Source organism: Mytilus edulis, chromosome 4 (genome assembly GCF_963676685.1).
Source record: "Mytilus edulis chromosome 4, xbMytEdul2.2, whole genome shotgun sequence".
Lineage (NCBI taxonomy): Eukaryota > Metazoa > Mollusca > Bivalvia > Mytilida > Mytilidae > Mytilus > Mytilus edulis.
In genome coordinates, this window is record NC_092347.1 from 79552738 (window position 1) to 79568341 (window position 15604).

Consider the following 15604-nt stretch of genomic DNA (forward strand, 5'->3'; position numbering starts at 1 on the left):
CCCTTCGTAAATTTTACGGACGCTATCACGAGTTGGTTGACCGTTATGGAATAACCGTTGTTTCACAAATGATATCGGATATGTTCCTTACGTCGTAATTACAATCCCCTTCCCTTTCATGAATGTGACCTACCAAATTAGACTATTTACCGGATTTGTTATCAAATAAGCAACACGACGGGTGTCACATGTGGAGCAGGATCTGCCTACCCTTCCGGAGCACCTGCGATTACCCCTGGTTTTATGGGGGGTTCGTGTTGTTTATTCTTAAGATTTCTATGTTGTGTCATGTGTGCTGTTTTTTTGTTTGTCTTTTTCATTTTTAGCCATGGCGTTGTCAGTTTGTTTTAGATTTATGAGTTTGACTGTCCCTTTAGTATCTTTCGTCCCTCTTTTGCAACAACCCTTTGATGGAGCTTTTGATGGACTGTTGTAAGGCGAAATGTCTTCCAAAAACGTTTGAAACAACTGTCACCTGAAATCGATACGGGAGGTGAAATATGATCGGAGGAACGATTATTGGTTTGACGTGTTAGTAAATATATTTCCGTTTTTAATTTTTGCAGTTCTCCTTTTGTAATATGAGATCGAATCAGTCAACCAAATGAGTACCCTGTTTCACTTACAATGTTGACATTCTTTTCCTTTTAATGACACAACACGCATAGTTCTTGCAGAACACATATCTAGATAAGTGGTTCAATTGGAGTTCACATGAATACGGATTTAATGAGGTCGAATTATTCACTTGCAAGTTTAAAACTCATTAGCGATGTTTCTTCGCCTTTTAAAGAAAAAAATGCCTCTTTAAGCGACTTATTATTTCACTGTATGACTAGCATTAATGATAAATAAAACAAAATCATATTTTATTTGTTCTCTAACTAGTTTCTAATGCCCCTCTATTAATTAAGAGCACACATTACTATTTAAGTATCTATTTTGACGATGGTTGTGCTATTTCTAAGCATGCACAGGTCGAATAATGAATTTCCCCAAAATATGTTTTTTTTTCAATTTGCTGTCCAATTGTATATTTTCAAGACTAAAACTACAATGTTTTATTAGTGTACATAGATTTAATATTTTGACTCTAAAATCATCGATAGTTGTAAATACAATTTGTCAATAATGCTAATGTTATCCATTCTTTGTTATATTGATGTTAACCTCTCCGACACAACGAAAGAAGAAAGATAAAAAGCTTGAACAATCCTATTTTGCTTGGATAATTAATATAAAAGTATGATTCAAATTGTGCAACTGTGTAACTGAATTAAACCTTAATCAACCCCATGATCCATCCTCTTGACTTTGTAAGCCTTTTAGAGGAATGCACTTGGATTTACCATAACAACACATGAGTCCACTTCCCTGTGTGTTTGTGGGCTTTTGGTTGGTTAAATTTTATTTGCTTTGTACTCTTTATATTGCTTGTATTTATTCGTAAAGTATTTGCATTGTGTTTGCTTCTTCTACTTGTGGTTTTAATCGCATATTTGTATGTTTTCAGCTTTTTATAACTAAAAAGAAGTTTTAATTTTTTTTTTGCCAGTTGCTTGGAACAATTACAGATAAAACAGCAACAATGATCAGCAGGTTTTTTTAATAAGTCAACATGAACCAAATAGTCCTTAACTCTGAAATAGACTTAGGAAGACTCATAAACAAGTTTAACCATGCCACACTCGTTTTGTACATATCCCAAGCCCGATGCCTCTGGTCGTGGAAATTTGGACTGCCACTAGAGAATAAGGATAAAATATGGATAGGGACAGAAATTTTACCTTGCATCAGGCCACCGACGAACACCCAAGGGATTGGTGCAAGGTTTCTTTACGTGTAAAGAGCGTGACACTCTCTTTACACGAGGCATCTGATTTAACGTCCCCATTCTGACCGGACTTGGCTGCAAACTTGATTCATCCCTCACAGCCTTACGGACGCCCAACTTTGGCAAGTGTTTTACTGCCGATCGGAAGAAGACCAAATGACTATATTTCTATTCCCCAGTCAACCATGGGGGCGTTATATATATGATTAAGGATTCTAGCTTTCTGATTATTTCACATTTTTCATGTCTGCGCCTTTTAAAGCCGACTTTACGGTAAAAGTTTGATATGTTTGTACTTTTGATTTTGCAATCTGATTAGGGACTTTTCGTTTTTGAATTTTCCTCGGAGTTCAGTATTCTTGAGATTTTGCTTTTTAACAGGCTAACAAATAAGGTAATAATCCGACGGAATCTATCTCACTCTGTCCAAAAACATTTATTCTGATTCTGATATGCCTAGAACTAGCTCTTACTTACATGTTAAGACATTGATAGATGTATTGTAAGCAGCAAAGCACTGTCTGTAGAATTCTTAAAGTTTAACTATATTTTCCCATTTTAGGCATGGAACACCTGTTTTTTTCTTTTTTCTTGTGTTTAATACCTTAATTTTATTCCTAATTAGAGTATCCTTAATATTTCATCTTTATGGTCCCTTATTCATAAAATCTTACAAAAATTGTAATGTGTATGAAATATCTCCCTCGTGATAAGAGTATAGAGGGAACAACTCGTGAAAAAAAGTTATCGTTTGATTGATGGGTAAGAGCAAGAACATATGAAAAAGTGAAAATAAACTAAAAATCTTTAACAACATATCATTTGGGTCTAGGCCATAAGTTTACATTTTGTGAGATGAATACTTGAAGAGGGTGTCAGTATATGTTTCTGTTAAATGATTTTTCTTTTTTATGGTATTAGTAAAACTTGACCTATTTCTCATCATTGTTAATTATAAGATATCTAGTATGTATTTAAAATGTGATGTCATTTACATATGAACGAAATAATTGTAAATCCTGCCTGTTGTCATTATTTCAACAATGCACACGAGACTTTTAATTCATCATGTAACGTCGTTGTCACGGACAGTCCTGGATATAACATTGTTTTATATGGTTTCCTCGTAAAAAATAGCCACGAATCGAGTTAACATAAAATTAAATAGATATATTCAATACGAGTATTGCATAACATATATAGCAGTGTTGGCTTATTCACAATGGACGTTTTACTCTATATATCCAGCGACTGGCCCAAGAAAAAAGTTTAGTCCGAACTGTACAAGTCTTGACACTCCTTCCCTAATTAATGATATAATTGTGGTATCACGTCTTCGATTAACGCTGTCTTCCAAATTATTTAACCGCCCATGTATACACTCTATTACCCTGTAAACTTCTCGCGTTTCCTTAAATATATTTCCAAATGTTTCAATTAAATGTTTCTTATTTTCCACAAGACCTTCTTTTACATTAAAGTAATTAGATTGAAGCTTTGTGACAGTTTCCTTCAAATCTTGAATTTGTTTCATATTTTCGGTTTTCATCATTAAAATGGTGGTTTCTGTGTTCACCTTATCCCTCTCCATCGCCTTTAAATTCAATGTAGTCGATTCTGCCTTGTTTATTATAGACGACAATCTATCTCTTAGTTCAAAATCAGTTTCCTTTAACGACTGTATCTTTGTGTTCACTTGATTCAAGCTTGTGTTTGATGGACACGACTATATCTTGTAGTTCCGAAGTTTCATCTATGAAATTTATAAATGTATTATCCAGCTCATTCAACTTTAACTTTTGCTGTTGTAATTCATCCTGCAATTTACAAACAACATACTAATGTCAGTATACATCGTTTTGAGCAAACTGATAACATATTTTAATTGCTTTCCACATGACTTCATCTTTATTTTTAATCATAAGACTTTAGAAGACTTTCATGACAAGATAATAATTGAAAAGAGATATTGGAGAAGGACTGTTGATTCTATATATGAAAAAGAAGTAGTTTTATAAACTTGTTATTTTCATTCTAAAGCGCAATAATGGCACGTGTTTCTGGAATATACTTCTAATCAAAATATGCATTATAACCATTAAATGCATAAAGTAATGTACTCATTTGTTTTCCATTCGTTTGATTTGTTTGAACGTTTGATTTTGTTATTTGTGAATGAACTTTCAGGTTTAAATTTCCTTGGAGTTCGTTATTTTTGCTACTTTTTCTTTAGTAAATTGTGTTTTAAATTTCTGAAGCGAAATTGTCCATGCGTCAGTTGTTTCCACAAATATCACCAATTTCAGCGTGGTTTCAATATGGTTCAAAAATTTATGAAACGAGAAAACGCAGAATTCAAAATGTGGAAGATTAGACATTACAGCTGCATTTGTCGGAGGGGCTTTTGGAATTTTGTATTTGAATCAACAACAACACTCATATTTCCAAGTTAATCAATCAATTGACGAAAACATATAAGAGTACATGTGATCATTCTTAGGCCGTGTTCACACCAAACGCCGTGTACAGTAAACATGTTTACATTTGGTTTAATGTAATGTACACTAGTTTCACATTAAATTTTTTTCACATTTATAAACATTGTTTAGTTACCTGTACATAAGATTTGTTCACACTTGTAAACTATATGTCATTTAAATGTTCATTACGTGGAACCGAATTCAAATTTTCGAATAACTTTTCTAGCAGTTGGGGAAAAAGTAAAATCACAAAAATACTGAACTTAGAGGAAGATCAATTGGGAAAGTCCATAATCACATGGCAAAATCAAATAACAAAACGCATCAAAAACGAATGGACAAAAACTGTCATATTCCTGACTTGGTACAGGCATTTTCAAATGTAGAAAATGGTGGATTAAACCTGGTTCTATAGCGCTAACCCTCTCACTTTAATGACAGTCTCATCAATTTCCGATATTTTTACATTGATGCGTTAAATAAACAGACACAATAAATATAATAGTCAAAATATGGGTACATCAGTCATCATCGTTTAACAATTTTAAAAGGAACAATTTAACAGAACACAAAAACATCTACTATCTACGAACACATTTATTGAGTGTCTGACGTCAGAAAATTTTATACGTCACATAAATTTAAATTTGTCGTTCAATGTGCGTACAAACAATTTTAAAATTTTCATGGGAATGTTAGCATACAGGGTTAAAAAATCAAAAGTATGTAAGAATAAATTTAAGAAATAGACCGAGATTTAAACTAGTCCAAAAGTTATATGTAGAATTTATAACGACCATTTGACTTTAAAAAAAAAGTGGGATGGATTTTTTCAATAATTTGATTTAAAAAAAATCGGGTCATACAGATGATGTTAATGAACAGATATTCTAAATCCAAAGTTTCCCCATACATTATAGTGTTAAATATTGAATTGGTACCGTCGGAAAAAAAACTAAATATAAACTTTCACGCGAGAAAAAATTCTGACTCAGAACCCCCCCCCCCCCCTTTGTTTTAACAGTAAAGTGGTTGCTCATTTAAGAAAGTCCTTTTGGATGATTTGCAGTAGTTTAAAGATGTCTTGATTGCGCATTAAAAACGTAGGCTGCATCAGCGTGCTTACAGACAAATAAAAAGGATTGAGATGTTAAGGATCACTACATTTCTATCTTTTCTGTTTGTGTCAAATGGTATTGTTCTCCAAGGAGTATTTGGCAAGGGGAGGGGGTAATGTTTTTGTTTATTTTCTTATTTCTAATTGTATTTTAACGGATATGAGATATTAAACAAACAAACAATTAACCTCATCCTTTTTCAGTAATGCATTTATAAGTGAATCGTTGTTTTAGTAATGACCAGTGGCAAATATTTCTGTCAGTGTGTACGTCCAGTCGATTCAGGAAGACCTTTTCAAAGGAATTATGTGTTCGGCAATGATGATGAATGAGTCTTGATAAGGGGTTAATAAGGCTACGTAAAAATGTTTTTATAACAAATAATTCAAGTTTGGACAAATATTTCTGTAAAGAACTTTATTGATAAGTGTTATAAGTATCAATTTTATATAAAAATCGTTTCTTTTTTAAATCTACATGGGAAAATTAAATTTCTGAATGCCTTGCTTTGTGTACACTTAACCTTCACAAGGCATACATCGACTATCGACTGCATGTAGACAAAACATGATTTAAACTACATATATCATTGAGTTTTATCAATGGGAACGTAATTATGTTTAGTTTATGTGTGAGTTACACTAACACAACACCGCGTTTAGGTCAATGTGAACACGGCCTTACATTAACATTTTACCATTGCCAGTTATAAATAACTTTCAATGTATTTTCCATTCAACTATATGAAGTTGATGAGTTGCAAAGAAGTTATTCAACTGGTATTTAGTGCTAGAAAAATGAGGAACTAGAAGGTGAATTCAAAATAAAAAATAATGACAAATGACCCAAACGATTTAACTTTGCAAGATGTTTTAGGAATTTTCGGTTGATTTAGTTGTTTGTAAATAAATGAAAGCAACACTGGTATACCGCTGTTCAATAATCAAAAATCGATAAGGGGAATTAAGGTCGGGTCACAAACCATAAACGATAGATCACAACAAGTATAAAAGGAAATTAACTGAAAAACGTACTGAACTTCAACAAAACAAACCCCAACATACATAGAAACAGACAATTTGATAAAAACTGCAACATTCCTTACTTGTTACAGGACATTTTAAGAAAAACATGGTGGGTTGGCCCTGGTAGAATAACAACCAAAACGTCCCATAAATTTACGAAAGTACACCAGGAAATCGCAAACGAATTATAAACTGTGCGTCACACACCATACTCTCGTTTTGTATTTGTTAAGACTATGAAAAATCAACTTACAACTGTTTTGTCCTTACTGGTTTTAAGTAAATCCTTTTCCCGCTCAATGGCCTTTATATGCAACCCATTAAGTTCTATCTTGTTTGTCACAGACGACAAATTATCTTTAAGTTCAATATCGGTTTCCTCTAACGACTGTGTCTTGTTTTCACATGTTTTAATCTTGTGTTTGATCGAAACAACTATTTCTTGTAGTTCCGTATTTCCATCTATGAAATTTAAAAGTGTATTCTCTAGCTCATGCAATTTCAACTTTTGCTGTTGCAATTCATTCTGCAATGTATAAACATCACATTGATTGAAGGATATATACAACTTATTGAGATAACTGACAACATATTTCATTTACTTTCCATATGATTTGATCTTTATTTTTTTAAGTGCAAATAATGACACGTGTTTCTTGAATATGCTTCTGATAAAAAATATATAACAGTTAAAAGTATAAGGTAATCTATACCTTTGTTTTCCATTCGTTTGATGTCTTTGAACTTTCAACTTTTAATTTTCCTTGCACTTTGTTACTTTCTTTGGGTAGAATGTTCTATATATTTCAGAAGCGACATTGTCCATGTGTCAGATATTTAAACAAATGGCACAGATTTCACCTTCAATGAGATAAGGTTCTGAAACATGTGAAACGAGATTACAATACTCGCGTTTTATATTTGTTAAAAAAAACAAACTTACAACTGTATTGTCCCTACTGGATTTTAGTAAATCTATTGTTGAACTCTGACGCTTAACTTCATCCTGCAGAATCAGAACGCTGTGAAAGATGTAAGCCGTAGTCAAAACTAAACACACCACAAGTCCATCTTTTGAATCCATCGTTCTTTCATAAAATATACCTGTGACATCATAGCAACTATTATATCATTGAGTAATAGTGTTTGGCTATACCTGATTTGATAAAAGTGTTTGATCTTACCTGAGTATTTATTCGATATAACTTTAAATAAGGGATACATAATCAATATCAAAGAATATAATATTTGGTATGAAACATTTGTATGATTTGATACACTAGTCTTATATGTTTCTGATTGTCAGAAAAAAGTAAAATAACAAAAAAAAATCTCCAAGAAAAATTCAATACGTAAAATCCAAATCCAGCTAAGGTAATCTATGCCTGAGGTAAAAAGCCTTAGAATGGTGATAACCTCGGGGACATAAATCTCCACCAGCAGTGGCATCGACCCAGGGGTTGTAAATAAACTCATCATAGATATCAGGACTAAATTTGTATATACGCCAGACGTGCGTTTCGTCTACAAAAGACTCATCAGTGACGCGCGAATCCAAAAAAGTTAAAAAAAAAAAAAAAAAAAAAGAAGGCTAAATAAAGTACGAAGTTCAAGAGCATTGAGGACCAAAATTCCCTAACGTTTTGCCAAATCCAGCTAAGGTAATCTATGCCTGAGGTAAAAAGCCTTAGTATTTCAAAAATTCTAAATTTTGTAAACAGTTAATTTATAAATAGAACCATATCAATGTTAATTCATGTCAGCACAAAAAGTGCTGACTACTGGGCTGGTGATACCCTCGGGGAAATAAATCTCCACCAGCAGTGGCATCGACCCAGTGGTTAAAATAAACTCATCATAGATATCAGGACTAAAAAAATATACGCCAGACGCGCGTTTCGTCTTTGAAATGTATTTGAAATGACAGGCATAGTTTTTATTTTCGAAGTAATCGGATATGTTTTTTGCACAAACTTTGAAGGAAAATATAACATATATTTTGACACTGAAACTTTCTTCACAAATTCAAAACCAACTTTGGTTGTGGTTGTTTCTGGTTTGAACAACCTGCGGCTGACAGTGCCAATCATTATTGCAACCAACGTGTAACTAGCAAGGAAAAATGCTTTGTTCACATGAAATTAATAACGTGTTATTTCCTCGTACTATCAATGGACGATGTCTTTGCTTGTGGACTGTTAGTTATCGAAGGTACCATAAACTTTGTGCTTCGGTACTGACACGATGTTTAACAAACTTTTATCAATAAAAAATAAAGAAATCATTAAGAAATTAATGTTTCAACTCTCTTAGGCAATGTTGACCCGACATGAATTTAACTATTTTAAGGCCCTATCAAATTGGTCCAATCACAAGCACGTGTTTTGGTCTAATGTCTCATTGGCTTTGTTTCTGGTTGAAAGTGACCCCGATTTTTTGTTGTAGTAGTGTTGGTGTAACTGTATCAGATGTAGCTTAACTTTCATAAATAACTAAATTTGACTTTTTTTTCAAAATGTATTTGATAGATCGTGATCGTGTTGTACATAATAAAACATGATGTGAAATATACTAGATTTTCTAATAGACTGAGACGAGACGATCGGATATTTTCTTTTATATTTTTTAGCATATCAAAGAGATCTTGTCTTTAATGCCGTTATTATCAAGAACTTACTTCCAATTTTGTCTATACAAAAACAAATACCAACAATAACGATTTTAAATGTGTTTAATGAATTTATTTCAATCGTTTATCCTCCTTTTCTTCGTCTGCTGAATTAAGTTTTTTTCTCAATACCGTGTTATTTTTTTTAAAGGGGCGTAGCACCACAACTAACAGTGTATTGAAATAATCCACGCAAACCAAACCAGTTTGGCACCCTACTAACCAATTATGGAATATACACGGTATCCACGCGGTTGCTTTTAACCAATCATATACCTAGAAATGTATAGGAGGTAAAATATTAAAAAAAGATGCTCACCGTTATTTTACGGTTTTTTTCTTTTATCTAACTGACTGATAATTTATTTTCTCAGCACAGTTGAGTGATAACAAAGATTATCGTTAGAAGCTAAGGGCGAACGAAATTAACATCGTCGTCATGGGTAAAATAGCGATTAACAGATTATCTTTGTTAATCTTAATCTCGATTGCTATTTTTACTTTCACAGTAACGGCTCAAGCTGAGTTGGTCAACAATAATCTATAAATACATGACATGTTCCAAGTCGACCCGGTTATCATTTCGAAACTCTCATTTAATCCTTAGGAATATTCTATGATCTGATTTGAACATAGAATGAACATTGGCCAGTTTTAAAAGGACCAAGTATAAATATGTTGATATCAAATTAGATTCAAGGTAAGTAGAACATCAAAACTGAAATCAGATGGTCATTTTTGTCACCGATAACCAAACCAATATGGAAATGAATACCTCTTTGCAAATATTGAAAATCAGAGAATGCATTTAATAAAGTTACTTATCTGTTCAAATCTTCTGTTAACCAGGCAACATACTTAATATAATAGAAATACCCTACGCCATCGGCTTCTCCTCTTAAATCCGAACATCATGTTACCCCGGTTAAAAATGCATTTTCTTCTACCATATATTTTGAAAACATTTACTGAAATACTACAAAAAGTAAAATAACAAAAATACCCAAGAAAAAGTCAAAACGGAAAGTCCTGTAACTAATGGCAAACTTAAAACCTCAAACACATCTAACGAATGGCAAACAACTGACTATCATATTCCTCACTTGGTACAGGAATTTGCTTATGTAAAAAATGGTGGAACAAACATGAAAAGATCTTATGTTTGTATAAAAAATACGTTGTTCATTTTGTGAGTCCGATGCGTTTTAATACATTAAGAACGCCCAAACCCAGACTATTGAAAGACTAAGATGAATAAGACAGACCACATGCAAAGCTATATGATAAAAAAACACCGTCAATGAAATCTTGATTGAGACTTTACATATGTTTACGTCATGGTGCTGTCTAATTTCCTTCGCCTTCTAGTTTTAAATTTGATCCTTTTTATCTTTTCAATCCTTTAATATAAGCGAGACTTTGTTCCCTACGATTTTTTTTTATATTGGTTAACACTTTGTTCTTATTCCAAAACACTAGTACTATGATTAAAACATTTTTTTTAACAATTATTCCAGGAAAGGTTACAATTTCTAAAAAAATAATAGGTTTATGTAATTCAATACCAGTATTTGATATCAAATATCAGACACGCAATTCGGTAATCAAACAGGTCCTTGTTGAAATTTGTTGTAATCGAAATTCTTACATATAAAGTAGTCTACATGTTATATTTGGTTGTTAGACAATGCGCATCATGAGTGCTGTTTATTTGATCGTGATTGGACTGGTGATAGGTTGCTATGGTAATAAGACAAATTCTGGATCGTATACACTAAAACTTGGTATGTAACCTTATTTTGTTTGATTTCATATAATTCAGGAAATATTTATTGAAATACCATATCTTACAATTCAGATAAAAACTTGATATGCATTATGTACTCTTGTATTCTGAATCCTTATTTTCTATATTGGCAGATTTAGATTTTACGATCTTCATCCCGATCGATCATGTTTTTGAAACTGTCAACAGATGAGTGTTATGTAGACGAAACGCACGTCTGGCGTATTACAGTATAGTCCTTGTACCTTTGATAACTATCAACTAAGTCAAAGATCTACTTAAGTTTGTTCTCACGTGGTATTGACTCATTTGCATGACATTAAATTTTAATCAGTATTGATTTTGCGATACCTACTGGTCACCACAGGAAATCTGAGGACTTACCTGGTATGTATTGGAAACCTTAATTTACCAAACTCAATACATACAACGGCAAAGTTCCGGCTTATCTGAATGTTCTCAGAAGGAATTTTCCGTTAGATTGACAAAAATTATGTCTGCATTGAAAAAGGGTCTTTAGGAATACTACGAAACTGTTTACTCGCGTATCAACTTCACAAATAATACGTAATAATTTTGAAGTTATGAAGTTGTTTTCCATCTTAATTACGTATAGTGATTTTTTATTTGTCTTTGTAAATTATTATATTTACTGTTTGTTATTGTTTTGGTAATATCCCCTTTCGCGTTGATTGGTACTTAAACATACCGTCATTATGTTATTGTGTTATGGTCAATTTGTGTCTTATTGTCTTCTATTTTAGCTTATGTGCTGTGTTTACACCGAACAGCAAATTATAAAGGGCTTTAAAAATGAATAGTGTAAAACCATTCAAACAGGAAAATCAACGATCTAATCTAAATAAAAAACTGGAAATAAGGAGTTTCTTCATTCACTTGTTCATTTATTATAGAAAACGCCAATTTCGAAGAACTTCGTAGTTTGTTTATGAAGAATAAAGGGCCAGGTATTTATGTTAATTTTATTTAGGAATTCGTATTTTACAGTAAATTCAAAGTTTTACATTCATATCGAATAGTTTTACCATATTTCATAAAAACGCAGGTCGCATAAATAATTTTAGCACAAAACCCTTATTCAAACAGATGAAATGTACTTCACTTTTAGAAAGATGTGAAAAAGTAATTTGGAACCTGCATTTACACTTATGTTATATACCGTTGTGTGATTAACAAGTTTTGATGTGTGATGTCCAACCTCAATTTGAATATATTTATTCTGATATGATATTTTTAATATCAAATTCAAATACATGAATGCATTTCCGTTTGTACTTATATGTCTTCCCACTCTCTTTACAAGAATAAGAATACTTTAATGATTCAATTATAGACCCTTGTGGGTTTTAAATTTCATCCAATAGTCTATGAAACTATGGTGTTCCGATAGAATAGATATAAGTGTAGTTTTCTCCAATGTACACACAGCAACCTATTACTAAATATTAATGTATATGCTCTTTTTTGATAATTGTCAGAATTGGATGATTGAGCACCTAAGAAATTTGACTGCAATTTATTAACGCATATGTAAGCATTTACATATAAATAGATGAAATATGCATACACATAGATATAGTTATGTGCGTTTAATTTTAAGTTTTGAATTTAGAATATATACAGATAAACTTAGAGATTTCGCCATTTACCGAATTTGTGGATCACAATTCCAAACTCTGGATAAGAAAATTACTTCATTTTTTAAGTATATGTTTATCTCCAGTGGTCATTAACCATAAAATGTTTGATTTGCAGTCTGAAGTTATTAAAATGTCGACAGGGCTCATGAGCTTGTGCAAACAATAATTCACGACATTTATTATATAATGGACAGTTTATTAAAAAATGAAACTCATCTTCTATATCATTATGAGAACAAAAAATACAAGTCCTCTGTGACTTTTCTATAGGTCTTTTCCTATGTCGCTCTTTTTCCATTCATAATTGGTGTGCACTTATGCGAAATTTACATAATATTTGTCTTGATTGAAAACTTTTTAATATCAAGATATTTTTCCATTTGGAAATTACTTTTCTGAGAAAAATATGAATCTAGCTTTCCAGTAACATTATCTTTATCATTGTACCATACTTTAAACAACAATGTCTTTAACTTTTCATACCTTTATATATCTCGGTTTCCGATTGGTCATAATTTATGGAAAGGTCTAAATGTTTCTCGGAGTTATCTAATCTTATTTCATTCCATACCTAAAGTTAAGTGAGAGTCTGAATGACATTGACTTAATGGGAAAATTTGTGTCTAAAAAAGGAAACTGGTAATTTATTAGGCATACCACAAATAACACTTGTTAGGTTTTTTTCACGGTATCTTTTTCAATTTTACTAACTGGGTGATAAGTACTATTCAGACAAAACCTAACAGTTTCTTTTCTTAAATAATTTTGATAATTAATCATTAACTACGAGTTTGTGTTTCCAATTTGGCGTCGGTAGACTAAATAATAACGATTGACATACCTGGGTAGGATTTCTACGGATGATTCCGATAACAAATGTAGTCGTGTTATACACTGGGTCCACAATCGAGAAATCGGAATATAACGTAATTTCGCGACCGACTGACATTTTTCGCTACTCAGTTTCAAAATAATTAGCTTTCATAAAACTAGTATATATAGATAGGGAATTAATTTAGGAATCCAAAAAAGCAAAAAAATATATAGAGGTCAATGTGCTTGTTTTCGAGATATTAGCCATTGAAAGTTTGGCTGGAAAATGTTCTCTCTTGATTTTTCATAGCGTTATCATTGACAAGTTAAAGTTCTCATAAACTATTAAAAAATAAAAAAGATTTTATAAGACTTTTACAAATGGCTTATAATTATACATGCAAAAGATTTATAATAAGAAAATTGGGGTCAATGGGCATTCCGAAAATTCCAAAACATGACAAGCGAACATCCTTAAGTACCTTGTGTTTTATTAAGGTATTTAGGAATTTTTTTTCTGAGACTAGTGCCTGTGAATGAGTCTTATCTTGAAATTTGGTACACACAGAAACACAAAATTTCATAAACATTTTTATAAAAAAATTCCTATGTATTACATGAACAGTACTCGTTCTCTTAATATTTGTTGTGACATAACCAATTGAAGTCTGCACAATTAATATTAACTCAAATGCAAAGAAATAAAAACTAAGGTGAACTTTCAATATTTATTCTTTACAGGTGTGGGAGATCATAGGGAGAAATTTTCGGCCTTCGCAGCTTCTTTAACTTATCGAAAAACCCTGGGAGATGGCGAAATCGTAAAGTTTGATAAAGTTTGGACGAATATCAATAATGATTACCATCCTAGTACTGGTGTATATACGGCTCCAAAGGCTGGGGTGTACCAGTTTGCATGCACTGTTATGACACAAAATGGCAAATCTCTTAATGTCTTCCTATGGAAAAATAACACAAGGACGGTAGCAATTTATCCTGGTCTGACTCATCATAATATGGGAACTTTAAATATGATATTAGAACTCAAGAAAGGCGACAAAGTGTACATCAAACAATGGGGAGCAGGAGGACATATACATAGTGAATCTCCAAGCAACTACAGTATGTTTTCCGGTTATATCATTCGATGAACTAAATGTATAACATTCCAAAGGAAATTTTCATTAATAAACAAAAAGTGTCTATTTTCTTCATGTTTTATTTAATGTCATGCAGAGGGCGTTACAGCTGATGCTACTCATAGCTAACAATTCGTCATTTAAGAATTCAATTCATATGTTTGATAAAATATTTTCACAATCGCGATTTAACCATGAGTATTAAAAAAAAAGATTAAAACGGGGTTTGAATAAGATTCATAACAGCTAAGATATTACATTTTATATTATATGTTGTTATTGTTTAATACTACTAGTTACCTTTTTTTTCGTGCATGTCTCTGACTACCGTAAACAATGATTTTGCACAATTACAGTGTAACAGAAGCTCGATGGAGATATACATTATTATCATATGTATAGATTATAACATTTCCTTTTCCATATTGGCCCTGGTATCATCCCGAGACTCCCATATCGGCCTCGAGGCTTTAGCCGAGGGACGATATGGGTCGCGGGATGATACCAGGGCCAATATGGAAAAGACATGTTATAATCTATTTATCACATATTTAAGTTCTGCAGAATTGAGAGCAAAACAAATCAATTATAACAATTTAATGAAACATAACTGGTAAAATCTTAAATTTCTTATCACATAAGTGTTAAAAATTGTCGTTTAGTACGCAATGACGTCACGTCATTTGAAATCAGGGCACAATAACCAATAACCTCGTTTTTTGCCCCGTATTCGTAACACATACTAGTACACATTTTGTTTATAATAAAGACTATGAGATATTGTTGAAACAAGTAAAATCACAAAAATACTGAACTCCGAGGAAAATTAAAAATGGAAAGTCCCTAATCAAATGGCAAAATCAAATGATAAAACATATCAATCGAAGAGACAACAACTGTCATATTCCTGACTTGGTACAGACATTTTCAAATGTAGAAAATGGTGGATTGAACCTGGTTTTATAGCGCTAAACCTTTCCCGAGTATGACAGTCGCATCAAGTTCCATAATATTTACAACGATGCGTGAACAAAACAAATAGTCTAGGTAAAATTGTCAAAATATGGGTACAGCAGTCGT

General features: G+C 32.2%; 2 protein-coding genes across 2 annotated transcripts; one reads left to right on the top strand and one right to left on the bottom strand.

Annotated features, from left to right (window-relative positions):
* Positions 1 to 2978: 2978 nt before the first annotated feature.
* LOC139520658 (uncharacterized) lies at positions 2979 to 7628 on the bottom strand. Its single transcript, XM_071313510.1, has 3 exons — positions 7401 to 7628; positions 6711 to 6983; positions 2979 to 3651 (listed from the first exon to the last, which is right to left on the bottom strand). The coding sequence occupies exons 1-3, from the start codon at positions 7539 to 7541 to the stop codon at positions 3496 to 3498; spliced, it is 570 nt and encodes a 189-aa protein (XP_071169611.1). The 5' UTR covers positions 7542 to 7628; the 3' UTR covers positions 2979 to 3495.
* A 3184-nt stretch (positions 7629 to 10812) lies between these two features.
* LOC139521554 (complement C1q-like protein 3) lies at positions 10813 to 14580 on the top strand. Its single transcript, XM_071315030.1, has 3 exons — positions 10813 to 10909; positions 11826 to 11879; positions 14127 to 14580. The coding sequence occupies exons 1-3, from the start codon at positions 10813 to 10815 to the stop codon at positions 14534 to 14536; spliced, it is 561 nt and encodes a 186-aa protein (XP_071171131.1). The 3' UTR covers positions 14537 to 14580.
* The last annotated feature ends 1024 nt before the right edge of the window (positions 14581 to 15604 follow it).